The sequence below is a fragment of the Carassius auratus genome, unplaced genomic scaffold (genome assembly GCF_003368295.1).
Source record: "Carassius auratus strain Wakin unplaced genomic scaffold, ASM336829v1 scaf_tig00005954, whole genome shotgun sequence".
Lineage (NCBI taxonomy): Eukaryota > Metazoa > Chordata > Actinopteri > Cypriniformes > Cyprinidae > Carassius > Carassius auratus.
Window position 1 is genome coordinate 165,319 of NW_020523716.1, and position 14,682 is coordinate 180,000.

Genomic DNA, 14,682 nt, shown 5'->3' on the forward strand with positions numbered 1-14,682 from the left:
AGCTTGACCGATACCAGTGTCCTACTTTCCCACAATTCAGTGGATAGGGAGGATGCATGAATGTGTTCACAGATGATGGACTGTACAGAAGAGGAGAAGGAGCATCTCTGTTCCTCATCTGTTGGTCTTCCAACTCGATCTGCAGACCTGACTAACAGAGAGAGAGCTTCAGCAGTGAAAGTCTTTCAGTAATCGCTCGCTTCAGAGAAAGAGGTGCTTGTTATCAGAGTTGGTTTGTCTGGTGTTGTCCTTCTGGAAGAAAAGCCTGTTGTGTGAAGCTCATCTCACACTATTAGTGCTGGATCTCCAGGACTCAGTGTTCAGGACATGAGCGTTATATTACAATCATGTGCTAAAACCTGTCTTATCCAGATCATGTTAAACTGGAATCAAGCAGATCTGCTATAATTGCAGCTGAACACTAGATGTCTGTTAGGGTCCTTCTTTAAGACTTTGAATCTTTGTTGGTCTCTAAATCTTCACAAGGCTTCATCTGCCTATCTCTAGCTCCATTATATGCTGTAAAATCATCTCTGAAGCTCTTTAAACAGCAGCTGATGCCACATCTTTCCCTGATCCACAGAACAGATATCCAGCAGTCAGTGTGTTCTTTACTGACGCTCGTGTGCAGTTACTGCTCGTCTTATCAACATATTGTGGCGATATGAGAGGAACTGGCGGCGTTTGAGTTAACGCTCAAACACAGCCCCTTAATAAATGACGACTACGTCACCCCAGCATTAACACTGCTGGGGAAACACCCCTAAAAATGGGGCACACAAGTTTGTTTTCCCCCTCCCCCAAATCACAAGACACTGAGACGTAAATCCTTATAGAAAAGTACAATCCTTTATTCCATAGTCATAATGTTAAAAGGCTACTAAAGTCAATAGCACCATAGACCTACATGGTATCAGAATAATGAAATTCTGTCAGTTAACGGACATACAACCTTTCATGACGGAGCGGGGGTGTGCCAATAGCGGAACAGGCTAACAGTAGACCTCAAGTCAGCTAGCAAAAAGTACCCCGTGCCCCAACCTTTCAAAAGCACACCCACGCTAGTGCAAACCACTACAAGAAACCCCCTATAAAGAAAAGCGCTAATATCTAGGCACAGGACGCCTAGCATGCCCACTATTGGATCACCCCTGCTCCTGCAAAAGACAGAAAGAAAACTAATTAACAAAAGAAAATACATACAGCCTATAAAGAAAACACATTTTATCACAATTTACCCCCAAAAGAAATATCCAGCCACCCTATACGGTGGTGGACTGACAAAGCCCAAAATGAAAACACACTTAATACATTAATCGATATAAAAAACTTACTGCTGACTGCTAAATTCTGAAAAAACAGAGGTCATCGTCATCAGTTAGGAAGCTAGGTGTGCTATTTGATCGCAATCTTTCCTTAGAAAGCCACGTTTCTAGCATTTGTAAAACTGAATTTTTCCATCTCAAAAATATATCTAAATTACGGCCTATGCTCTCAATGTCAAATGCAGAAATGTTAATCCATGCATTTATGACTTCAAGGTTAGACTATTGTAATGCTTTATTGGGTGGTTGTTCTGCACGCTTGGTAAACAAACTACAGCTAGTCCAAAATGCAGCAGCAAGAGTTCTTACTAGAACCAGGAAGTATGACCATATTAGCCCGGTCCTGTCCACACTGCACTGGCTCCCTATCAAACATCGTATAGATTTTAAAATATTGCTTATTACTTATAAAGCCCTGAATGGTTTAGCACCTCAGTATTTGAATGAGCTCCTTTTACATTATACTCCTCTACGTCCGCTACGTTCTCAAAACTCAGGCAATTTGATAATACCTAGAATATCAAAATCAACTGCGGGCGGCAGATCCTTTTCCTATTTGGCTCCTAAACTCTGGAATAACCTACCTAACATTGTTCGGGAGGCAGACACACTCTTGCAGTTTAAATCTAGATTAAAGATCCATCTCTTTAACCTGGCTTACACATAACATACTAATATGCTTTTAATATCCAAATCCGATTTTTAGGCTGCATTAATTAGGTAAACCGGAACCGGAAACACTTCCCATAACACCCTATGTACTTGCTACATCATTAGAAGAATGGCATCTACGCTAATATTAGTCTGTTTCTCTCTTGTTCCGAGGGTTTTTTTTTCTCCATTCTGTCACCGATGGAGTTTCGGTTCCTTGCCGCTGTCGCCTCTGGCTTGCTTAGTTGGGGTCACTTCATCTACAGCGATATCATTGACTTGATTGCAAATAAAAACAGACACTATTTAAACTGAACAGAGATTACATAACTGAATTCAATGATGAACTGCCTTTAACTATCATTCTGCATTATTTACACACTGTTTTCCAAATGAATGTTGTTCAGTGCTTTGACGCAATGTATTTTGTTTAAAGCGCTATATAAATAAAGGTGACATTGACTTTGATTAATCATCTCCAACACAAACAACAGCCACACACGGCCCCGCGGTAACCAAGGCAACCGTCCGGAACCATGATCAAACACACAAAACAGGATAAGACAAACAAATAGAAACACAACTTAAACAAAATCACTAAAAACAAAGCAAAACAAAACAGCAGCGTCACTATCAAGCACCCACTTTATTGGCCTGAAATACACAAAACACAGGATTACACACACACACACACACACACACACACACACACACACACACACACACATTTCTACTTAAAAATAGACAGACACATGAGTGGGTTTACAGACCAATCAGCAGGACTTCGCATTTCCTTCCCTTTACAACACAAAAATGAATTCACGCGTCATTCATATGCAAACACAATCCCACGTCCACATATACATAATGCAGTAGACCTACAGCAGTCACTCCCAGCCCGCCGGGTTACACGTGCGATTGAATTTGTCTAGTTATAAAATTAAACTGACACCAGCTCACACGCTGAAGCACACGAACCCCAACCACAATGACGCTCTGGGGATACTTTTAATATCGTCCAACCACAGCTCACTAAATACTCATGGGGCAGGGTCATTCGAAACATAAAGGAGCACTTCACCACAATATTATTTATCTTCATCATTTCAACACACACTGCAGTTTCTACAAGTGAATCATAATGGAAACCAGTTTTATCACTAATAATCAATGATGTTATTTCTGGATTTTAACATCTCGCAGGAAACTGCTCAAAGACAGAAGTAAAAGCATCAGTAAAACACTTGTGTGCAAAAGGAGAGAATAGCTTATAAACTGTGTTGAGAGCAGATGTGTGGTTGACAGAATGCACTTTATCACACTGAAGAACATGTTTCACACAATCTAAAGCAGCACTTCTTCATAATGCACAGACATATAGTGCAGATCTAGAAGAATTTCAACACTCAGATCATAGGAAGTTAAAACCACACGAGGAGCTGAGAGTATTTAAAGAAAGAGTTGAGAGCAAATGATGAAGAGAAAGAGAAAATGTCTGAGTGTCATCTGTGTCTGCTGGGACTGATCGCTCTCTCTTCACTTCTCACAGGTAAAGACATCTGTGTTTTCTCTTCAACACATTCAGTGCAATCAGTCTGAGAAAGAGTTTCTTCTTGTGTTTGATACAGAACACACTGATTCTTCCTGAACACACTCAAACTAGACAGATTCACTCTCAAACATCTCTCAATTATTCTCTGATGAAGAGTGTGTTTGTGATTTGAACAGCTCTCTGATGAAGAACAAGAGTTTATTCTGGAGAGTGTGTTTGTAATAACTGCTGAAAAAGACTGATCTGAACCTTCTGCTTTCTGTGATTCATTTATTAATATCTATCATAATGATCACTCAGATCTTCTTGTGTTTCAGGTATCAGTGGAGAGGATGATGTTCATGTGTTCATCAGATCTGGTGAAGATGTCCGTCTGCCCTGTAATAATGCTCTTCATGATGCTCTTCCTGGCTGCAAATCAACTACATGGGTTTATAACGGATTCAGTCATTCAGGAACAGTTGAACTGATTGGTTTAGGGATAATAAACAATGACATCAAGAGACATGAGAGACTGAGTCTGGGGTCTGACTGCTCTCTGAACATCAGGAACATCTCAACAGAAGATTTTGGATCTTACACCTGCCAACAATGGATTGATGTGACTGGAAAAGACCAAAAACAAGGAAATGACACTCGTGTTGATCTGCATGTTCTTCATGGTAATTTAATGATTATTTGTTCAGTTTAAAAATGACAAATGCTTCATTTACTATCTCCTGATGGTTGAAGAGTGTGTGATGTGTGTGTTATTCTGTGTTTCAGTCTCATCCTCACAGACTCAGATCAGTTCAGGTCTCTCTGTGTCTCTCTCCTGTCGGCTGTATTCATATCCTCGAGTCTCTTGTGATGATTCGATCAGTTCTGAGGGAATTCATCTGTTCTGGGTGAATCCGGCTGGTGTTAAACTGAATATATCAGACTCCAGATATCAGAGATCATCCTCATCAGATCCCTGTATCATCTCTCTGACTACAACACTCCTGAATGAAGATCACAACAGAGAGTGGAGATGTGAAGTTACTCAGAAAGATAAAGTCAAGACCTCAGTCACATTCACTGTCAAGAGATCAGGTGAGAAAACATCTCCTCTATCAGTGTTAGACTCTCATAATGTTAACATTAAAGACTGTTTGTGCCAAAAACTGAGGAACTAAAGCTTCTTTCAGTCTGACAGAAGAAACTCAAGCACTTCTGCAAACTAATGAACTGTAGTTGAGTTTAACAGCTCAAGATCTGCTTCTGGGAACGAAGGAATTGAAACTTTTAACTTTTAATGTAATGTGATCAAAGTTATAATATGATTGTCATATTCTGCGTCTGGGGTTTTCTCATGTTTTAGATCCAGGGACCAAAACTTCCCGAAGCTCCTGATAATTACAGCAGAGTTTAAGACTAAAGTTAATGTGTGCGAGTGTTGAACATAATGTGCTTGTTTTATTGTACAAACGCTCCACATTATATTATACTGTATTCTCCAGAAAATAAGACTCAACTGGTCAAACTTGATAGAAAACAACAAAAACAGACAAGTCTCATCGATGTAGAAGTCAGATTTTATTACATTCAGAGGAAATTTAACACGGTCCTAGCAGAAAATAAAACCAAACGTTAATAAACTTTATAAAGATGTATTTTACTTCCCTTCACTCCACATCCTTTACATTTAATGATATTCAGTTCAGGAATAAAATGGGAAAATATGTGAATAAAAAACATAGGCCTATATATTCATTACAAAAATTGTTATTTATTGTTTATTTTTAAACAGTTATTAATCGATTTTAAATGTCAAGCCGATACAAATTGTACAGTATTTAAAGTCTGAGCCTCTTTCTCTGGTTCAGTGTGAAGTCGTGAAGTTTGATTGTTGAACTATTATTTATTATCTAGTGTTTGTAGAGGAGCGCGGGACACACAGTAACACAGGGTTAGATGATACACACATGATTGAATATTTACACACACGCTAGCAGAACAACATTTACTGTGTTTAGATATCACTGAACATTTATTCTACCATCGTAAAAGTACATTTTTCATCTCAGTTATTAGTATTGATTTATAATGCGATAAATCTGCTATTATTATTTTAATCTCCGATCTGTTCTTTCTCAGTTTATCAGTTTATTAATGGTTTGATATCTATCAGAAGACAGTAATCAGTTCAGATGCGGCTCGTTGTTACACTGTTACAGTCTGCTCTTCTGTGACATTAGAGACGTCATTTACTCGGTTTACTTTAATGAGTTTTAATGAGAAACCAGGAAGAACCGGTGAATAAAGACTGACAGTCAATCTTTAATACTCAGAAGTGGATTATTACAAGAAATATAAAGCATTTTTGCTCGTTTATGTGAACCGTCCCAAACATGGATCATTTTTTATTCTTAATAAAACACCATTATTTTATTTAACAATTTTATTTTATTAAAAAAAAAAATGTTTTAGTATGTCTTGTAGTTTGTCTACTTCTTTTAAGCTGTCATATGGATGTTGTCACATTTAACTTTATTTTTGAGGGTAAATAAAGAAAAATGTATACAGTGTAATTATGAAACAGAGCAATGTATTTGTACGGGACAAGTGTAAATGACTGTGGTTAAAATAATTATTCTATGAAGCTGATGTGGATTCACACAAACTGAGGAAGTCAAAAGTGTCACACTGTGGTCTGCTCTCCTCTACTTCTCTCGTCTCAATATCTGATGATCAGCACAGACGACAAACTGCACAAGAACAGACGAATTAAAATAAAAACCAAATAATTCTGTTCAGCTGCAGCTCGATCCTCACCAAAATACTCATCCAGAAAACACAGAGCTCTTTATAAAAACTGAATTAATAATAGATTGTAAATGTGTTCAGCATTCTGTAACACATAATTTTTTAGCATATTCTTTACTTTTATAAGTGGTGTAATAATCAGGATGTGCGTCAGTTAAGATCTGACAGCAGCCGCAGCGCAAACCTTGTGTAGATTTTAGCGTGAGGTGTTGATTAGCATCTAGCGGCTCAGTCCTCCCTTTAGAGAAGCTATGGTGGCCCACACAGGTCAAGATGTGATCGCTAAAGACAGAGAGAGCAATAAGATTTATTTATGAAGGTAAATCAGTGAATTATATTTACTTAATTATTCAGTACATCGATGGTGTGGTTGTGAATGTTAATGTATTTGTTCATCATTGTGTCAGTGTTTCATTCACAAGAACAACAAAGTGATGAAACGTGCTCAGTAGAGCAGTTTGTCTGTTTACGGCTACTGTAGAAACATGATGGTGACTTCTGTGTAAGGAAACCCACGGTGTATGTAGTTAACTGTCACAAAAAAAAAAAAAAAAAAAAAAAATCTTATTATCAAACCTCAAAACTATGTTCACCATGATCCTAAAACCATCAGTGAATACTATCACACACACATGAGAAATATAGCTATAAAAACCTACTTCAGTGCCTACTTTAAGTGTCTACGGTTTATTTAGCCGTTTTGTGTATTATACAAGTGACTTTTTGAAGTAAATGAGCAGATTTAGATTATTTAAAAAAAGAAACTGGAAAATACAGTATAGAAAATTATTTGGGGACATGTTGTAGATCTCTGTTCTACATGTGATTCATCTGAACTAACATTCATCTTTTACAGCTCCAGATACAACAACGACAGCAGTCCCAAACTCTCAGGATCTCTCAACTACAAACACACAGAAAACTACAGGTACACTGTCCTCATCTGTGCAGTGCATCATGCTAGAGTTATATTGTGTATTAACTGATTAAAATATGTTTGTCATATTCTACATGTGATTCATCTGAACTAACATTCATCTTTTACAGCTCCAGATAAACCAGAGACAGCAGTCCCAGACTCTCAGAAAACTACAGGTACACTGTCATCATCACAGTCTTTCTCATTCAGTGCAGTGCATCATGCTAGAGTTATCTTGTGTGTTAACTGTCCAGGTGGAAGAGATGTAGTATTAAATTAGGGCTGTGCGATATGGACAAAAAACAAAACCTATCATGATTTTTTGATCAGTTTTGCGATTTCGATTTTAATCACAATTCTGACACACACATACTTGCTTTACAGTAATACATGCATTCAGTATAAATTTGAAACATATTTCCAAAAGAAAACCAATGAGAGCTTTATCAAAAAGTTGTAACGTCTCTAGAAGAAACATAAGTCACAATAATCACTAAGTAAAGATGTCAAACAAAATGTCTAGACATATGGCAAACAAAAAAACAATATATAAAATAAAACCCGTGTCCAGGCAGCTCATTGTGTGTTCATAGAGCTCATTGTAGCGGTGTCTCAGGTGTTGAAATAGATTTGTTATACATTATACAGGTTCACACGTTCTCCGTCTGCAGTGTGATACAGTATGTGTAGAGCCCCTTTCACACTGCCATTCCGGCAAATACAGGGGTAAAGTGTTCCTGCAGTTGTTCCCGGGTCGCTAGATTTTGTACTTTCACACTGCCAGTGATGACCCGGTATATGTGCGTGCTTTCACACACAACCCGTAAAGATCCGTAACGACACTTGACATCAGCGCGTGACGTGTAATGTACGAGTCGAAAACATTAGGCACGTTATACTTTCACTGAAGCAAGCAGACGATCTCGGCGTCAGCGCGGAAAGTGAGGAACTAACTGATCTCTGCTTCATTACAGTTTGCACATATTTTTCCATCGTGAATGTTGATCTTCCTTCAAAACAGCCATTAAAAGGGTCACGCGATAACGACACGGAATTAGATCTGGCTTTTGTTCACACAGCGCTTGTCCCAGTTTAACTCGACAATGTTACTAGGTCCCCGACCCGGGTTCAATGCGGTAATCAATCCCGGGACGTGGTTGCTTTCACACAGAAGGTGACCCGGCAATGTTACGGCAATATGCCGGGTCTGACGTGCAGTGTGAAAGAGGCTCATGTGGTGCAGAAGCAGCAGAGAGAGCGTGTTATTTTAACACGAAAGCACATTAAAATAATGCGGGATCTCTGTTCACGTGCAGATTTCCTTTGCTCTGTCACAAAACCAGACTCGTGTGCTCAGATACACGCTGCTGTCGCTCGGAGAGAGTGCACACACTTAAAACATGTCTCCTCTCGTCTCAAACTGTGTCCTGTGCTCTCACAACTCTCTCTATGATCATGCGCTAGATATTCATTCTTTCCACACCTTTCTATTTCTAATCTTTTCTGTTCTCATATTTTACCGTGTGCAGTGAACACTCTGATCTATTAACATGGGCTCTGAAAAAAATACACATCACAGACAGAGTGTGAACCTGGAGTTATGCCCAGTCTCCACTAAGGAGCGCTGCTTTCTGATTGGTTCAGACAGCATACTGCAGGAGGTCAGGGCTGCTGAAAATCATGCTATAAAGCGATTTAGAAATCACACACACTCAAATAGTGATTTTATTACAATTTCGATTAATCGCACAGCCCTATATGAAATGCTTTAAAAATATACTTGAAATTTAAATAGTATGTTTATAATACATTTATATTCCCAACAGGTAACTTCTACACACAGTGGTACTGCATCCCAAAAAAACATTAATGAAATATGTCAGTGTCTTATTAAATAAGAGGGGGGGGGGGGGCACATAAATATACATTGCATCCCATGTTATTAAGAGAAGATGATTCCAGCAGAACATCCTTCAGATCTAAAGCAGAAATCTCTGGATTTCAGCAGCATAAAGAAGAACAATAGACAATAAATCAGTCCGAGGACATAAATCAAAGGTCAGAGGTCACAGTGGTTGAATCACATTCCTCTTTTTTCATTATATCAGATAATATGTTAAGCTGTGATATGGGTATGTTGTCACATTTCACTTCCATTTGTTGAGAGTAAATAAAGAAAACTGTAACGTAACGTAAATAAAATGTCGACCGATGAAGAGGTAATAATTACAGTCAAGCTTTGGGGAGTTGATCGACTCCATCTACACATAGTCTTTTTTCAGCTTTTGGTTCAAAATTGTATTCCTTTATTTTTATGAAACGCATTAAAGTGTTTAAAAAATAATGCATGAAGCTAAAATAAAATGTTTTTCTTCACAAGCAGACCCTGTTCTTTCTTTGGATGTTTTTATGTTCAGATATTCATATAACTAAACATATTCACACTAAAACCTAAATACGGACGTAGTAGTATACTTACAGTATGATGTTAAAGGGTAACTAAACTCCTGGTCAGAGCCTGACTCCACCCACTGGCAATATTTGAAAAATGCTGAAAAGTGGGCAGAGCACAGCGGAGATAGAGGGGACGAACCGAGGGCGGGGCTGAGCGGTGGGCGTGAACCTGAGACCCGCAGTGACGGATTGATTGACAGCTGCTGTCAGAGACGCTAAAATGGAGAGTGACTGTAGTGACGCAAGTAGCTTTGCAACAGAGCGTTCATTTGAAGTAGAGGATTTTTCTCCCTTACCTTTTCCTGAAGTGGAGGATGTCGAGGTGTTTGTTCATATCAGTTCGAGCTGCTGTCTTAACTCCCGCACCACGTCACTTTTCAGCACGAGCTGTGTGGAGAAGCCCATTTCCACCTCCATTGCGTTGGAGAAGCAATCCCGTGTAAAATGCAGTTTGCACACTCCAGCTCTAGGCGGGAACTCACGGTCTTCCAGGCCAAGTGCATGCAACCACTGGCGCCTAATTGTAAAGTCTGCTGGTAAACTATGCAGTTCAGCAGTGCTGTCGCAACCAGCAACACTACACCTACATACCATCCTGACCACTGTATTAAATACAGATAAATCTAACTTGAAGCTATACTAACTGCTGCGATACTATGCTACTAACTAACTATGCTTCTAACAATAATAATGTTACACTAACAACTATGCTAATTAACTACATAGGCTACACAAAATAATCTCAATAACTATAATTGCTATGCTAAATAGATGCTATAATAGTCTATCCTGGTCGTTTTCAATACTAGCAAATCCAGCTCCTGACTCACTACAGTGATTTTGATGAAGATGGTTTTATACTGCCAAGGGTGTGGTAGCTCGTACCAAAGGGCGTGGTGAGCTGGAAACTGCTTACGTCACCTGCCACCGCAACAACCAATAGGAAAAATCAACTGCAGTAGCCACCGTTCAACCTGAAACGTTTTTACACCATATATTGTAGAATTAAAACACTTTATACTCAAATGTCAAAAAAATTACTTGAATCAATGAACAGCACTAATAAAGCCCCATTCTTACAGGTCATTAACTAAAAAAAAGTTGGTTTAGGGTTTAGTTACTCTTTAAATTCACTTAAAGAAAACTTATCAGTATACTTGCAGTATAAAACTACTAAACTGTATATGTACACTAAGCTTTGGCAATGTTGTATCATTTACATTCATGCCAATAAAGCAACATTGAGTTTAATTAAAAATTGAGAGAGGAAGAAAGGGAGAGAGAGAGACAGAGAGAGAGAGCGCTGGTGTGAATAAGGCTAACGTTTCTGTGTGTCACTATTCTGCTGCAGCGTCTCTAAACAGCTGTTATTACCTCGCTAGTGAGAAATGTCACGTGTGATTAGTTGCTACACTTTAACGACTAACTGATGAAATAATCAGAGCAGCGCTGACAACAGCTGTTTGTGTAAACTGTGTGACCGTGAAGTGATATGAACTGTAATGAAGTCAAGAGAACTATGTTCACCAAGCGTTTATCAGCCAATCAGATTCAAGCATTCAACTGCCCCGTAGTATAACAATAAGTTCACTTTTAGTATAACTGCAGTTCAAACTACAAACATAGAGGTAAACTAGTTGTGTACTCAAAGTTTGCTACTGTTATACTTAAAAGTATACTTTTATATACTAGAAAGTGGACCAATTTATTCCCAAGGAGAATTGAAACAGTACACTTACAAGTATACTACTAGAACACTGATATATGTATACTTGCTACATAATGTATACTTTAAAAATATATTTGAACTTTACTTAAGTATACTTAATAAAATGAAATACATAGAAGTATACTACTTTTTGTTAAAGGAATACAGTATAGAAAATGATTTGGGGACACTTTGGAGATCTCTGTTCTACATGTGATTCATCTGAACTAACATTCATCTTTTACAGCTCCAGATAAACCAACAACAGCAGGCCCAAACTCTCAGGATCTCTCGACTACAAACACACAGAAAACTACAGGTACAGTGTCTTCATCCATGTAGTGCATCATGCTAGAGTTATATTGTGTTATATTGTGTATTAACTGATTAAATATGTTTAGCATATTCTACAGTGTGATTCATCTGAACTAACATTCATCTTTTACAGCTCCAGGTGAAACAACGACAGCAGGCCCAGACTCTACAGGTACACCGTCATCTCAGTGTTTGAATCTCATTCTCTCGACTCGATGGCTGTTGTCTTCCTCTTTGACTGTGATGGTGATCTGACTATGTCTGTCTCTTCTTCAGCGATCCTGATTTCTGCTGTCGCTGCGGCCGCTGTTTTCCTGACTGCTGTTCTCTGGCTGATCTGCAGAAAAAGAGCTGGTGACTTTCACATTTACTCCTTTATAACAATTAAACACTGTTGAGATCTCACTGTGATGATCAGCAAACAAGCTCATCATGTTCAGATTGTGTGTCTCACAGAAACATGTGACTCTGAGATGCTCAAACACAGCTTTATTCCTGTAATGTCAGTCTCAAAGAGTTATCAAGTCAAACAAACATTGTTTAATTCATTATATTCAATGCTTCTTGCCTCAACATCATTAGCTTTGTTAACGTTCTGTGTTGGTGCATGTTTATTATAAATGATAATTTGAGGCATGTTTTTTCAGGTAATAAAAGAGGGACTGGTGAAACAGCGGTGAGTTCAGTAAAACCAGTGATGTAGATCTGATTTCTGTCTTTAAAGCTCAATAAAGAGTGAATCCTCAGTCTGAACTGTTTGTTGTCTGAAGGTCAAAGATGAGAATGAAGATAAAGTGACGTATGAGACGATCAACATGTCGACTCCTGCTGCTGCGAGAGACAATGTGAGTCAAATAAAGCATTAGACGTTCAGTTCTGGTCTGTAATCTCATATTATTTGACACATTACAGTGACACACGTCTGTTCTGTGTGTTAAACGTTTAGGAGCAGACAGATGATGTGACGTACTCTGAAGTCTCTTCTTCCAGTAAAAAGCCAGTCAAATCAGTCAAAGTGAGTAGACAGCAGCTCCTTCTCTTGTTCTTCATCACTATTCAGAGAAAACAGCAGCTTCTCTCGTCTGTACGCTGCTGAGATGTAGTTCTGAATCTGAATCTCAGATAAATGAAGCTTTATCAACATGTGTCTGTGGTTCAGACACTGACGGAGAAACTCTGTGCTGTTCTTTCAGGATCAAGATGATTCAGTGACTTACGCTGCCATCAGAGGAACACAAAATGAGCCGCTGGGTGAACTTTACGCCTCTGTGAACAAGAACAAATAAAGATTCATGATACAGATCAGTGCATGAGCTCCTCACATCAGCAGCAGATTGATGAGAGTCATCATATATGTGGAAGAGTTATATGAAACATGTCTCTGATATTTCAACCAAACGTATCTCAAACATATCTCGTGTTCCTGTAGCTCAACTGGTAGAGCACTGCGCTATCAAGCAAGCAAGTGCAAGGTTGGGGGTTCGATTCCCCGGGAACACATGATATGTAAAAATTGATAGCCTGAATGCACTGTAAGTCGCTTTGGATAAAAGCGTCTGCTAAATGCATAAATTTAATTTAATTTAATTTAATCTCAGATATTTCAACCAAATGCAGAAGAAAACTACTCTTTCTTTCAGCATGTAAAGACTGTTTCTTGCAGACAGTAGTGAGAGATTACATCAGTATGTGTAAATTATATTATATATGTCACAAAATTAAATAGCAGTTATTTATTTTTTCCACGTGTGACCATAAAGAGTCATGAGTTTAAACAAGTGTCTTCTGTTCCAGTCAGAAAGATGATGTTTGTTGACTGTATTATGAGATGAGGATGATTGAAATGACGTTTGATTGTGTCACATTCACATTCTCCCGTCGAAACACCACAACATCCAGAAATCAGAATTTATATTTTCATCAGTCCCTGTTCTCTTGGTTTCGTGTCTCTCCTCACTGAATGTGGTTGTTTTGTCTTCATTAGTCTACATGTTAGTTTAAATCTTCATTTGTGTGTGTTTTTCTCATGATATTGTGTCCAGATAAATAAAAAAGCCCCATTAAGAAGATTGTTTGTTTTTGTTTTCATTATTCAATATTTACATCATTCAAATACTGTGTGTGTAGTCAAATATTAAAAAGTCTCATTACTGTATCCGGCTGTTTTGTTTCTAATGTCAGCTTGTTCTTGGAGGAAATGTTCATTTGCTGTTTTGTTTCGTTTTGGCTTTGGCAAATGATCATGATCAGATCTTCATTCCACAACATGTGAAACATCTTCATAGACACTTCATTTCTGAAGACTTCTAGTCGAACTAGTCCTGAGTGAAGAATCAGATATTCATGCTCTTCTGTGAACGACTCGCTGTTTCTGAACGGATGTTTGAATGAATTGTTCTCGTTCACTGAGTCTCTTTGTGAGTGTTTGTGGTGAAAATACTTCTATTTCTCACATCGCTGGTAATATTGTGCTTATGTGGTAACACTAAAACTGTTTCTGGGTGTGAGCAGCAATGTTTTTCCCTCACCGAGCAGCAGTGTGAGCCTCACTCTCGTCTCTACAGTTACAGGAACAGAGACTCAAGGATGATCAGCTCAGGTCACTTGTAATAATAGTGTGTGAGTGTTACAGTGTGTCTGCAGCAGGGACGGATGTTTCCAATGGTCCATCTATATCAGACACAGGTTTTTCTTGGCTCTCAGGAAACTGAACTGTGAAGAGTTGGGCTGTAGTACTCAAGTCCGGTCTCTGACTCGTGGCTGTGGCTTCAGATTATTTTTAATGACTTGCAGTTCAAAATAAAACTTTTTAAATTAAACATTGTTTCTAGTTCATCTAAAATAAAATATGCTATATAAATAAATGCTCTCCATGAGAGCAGAGGCCAAAGCTGGTGGCCAGTGGTGTTTGGACCCGAGTCTGAACCTCTGCTTCATGATGTGTACACGAATCACTCAGGAGCGTCCCAGC

The 14,682-nt window shown here is 38.5% G+C and overlaps 1 protein-coding gene across 2 annotated transcripts; it reads left to right on the forward strand.

Moving 5' to 3' along the window:
* Window positions 1-3,204: 3,204 nt before the first annotated feature.
* Window positions 3,205-13,080, forward strand: LOC113071101 (uncharacterized). Of its 2 annotated transcripts, XM_026244467.1 has the most exons (12): window positions 3,205-3,525; window positions 3,846-4,190; window positions 4,294-4,602; window positions 7,172-7,243; window positions 7,363-7,410; window positions 11,644-11,715; window positions 11,845-11,883; window positions 11,988-12,065; window positions 12,359-12,387; window positions 12,482-12,556; window positions 12,658-12,726; window positions 12,905-13,080. In XM_026244467.1, exons 1-12 carry the CDS (start codon window positions 3,468-3,470, stop codon window positions 12,995-12,997), a joined length of 1,287 nt encoding a protein of 428 aa, XP_026100252.1. In that variant the 5' UTR covers window positions 3,205-3,467; the 3' UTR covers window positions 12,998-13,080. The 2 variants fall into 2 exon arrangements, with proteins under 2 accessions (XP_026100252.1, XP_026100253.1); XM_026244468.1 differs by lacking the exon at window positions 7,172-7,243 and having other exon boundaries at window positions 3,206-3,525.
* The last annotated feature ends 1,602 nt before the right edge of the window (window positions 13,081-14,682 follow it).

Bases quoted from the DNA above. Each gene is read 5' to 3' on its own strand.
- LOC113071101 (XM_026244467.1), top strand. From the start codon at position 3,468: ATGTCTGAGTGTCATCTGTGTCTGCTGGGACTGATCGCTCTCTCTTCA. The intron at 4,191-4,293 runs GTAATTTAATGA...TCTGTGTTTCAG, and splicing joins TGATCTGCATGTTCTTCATG to TCTCATCCTCACAGACTCAG. The intron at 11,716-11,844 runs GTACAGTGTCTT...CATCTTTTACAG, and splicing joins AAACACACAGAAAACTACAG to CTCCAGGTGAAACAACGACA.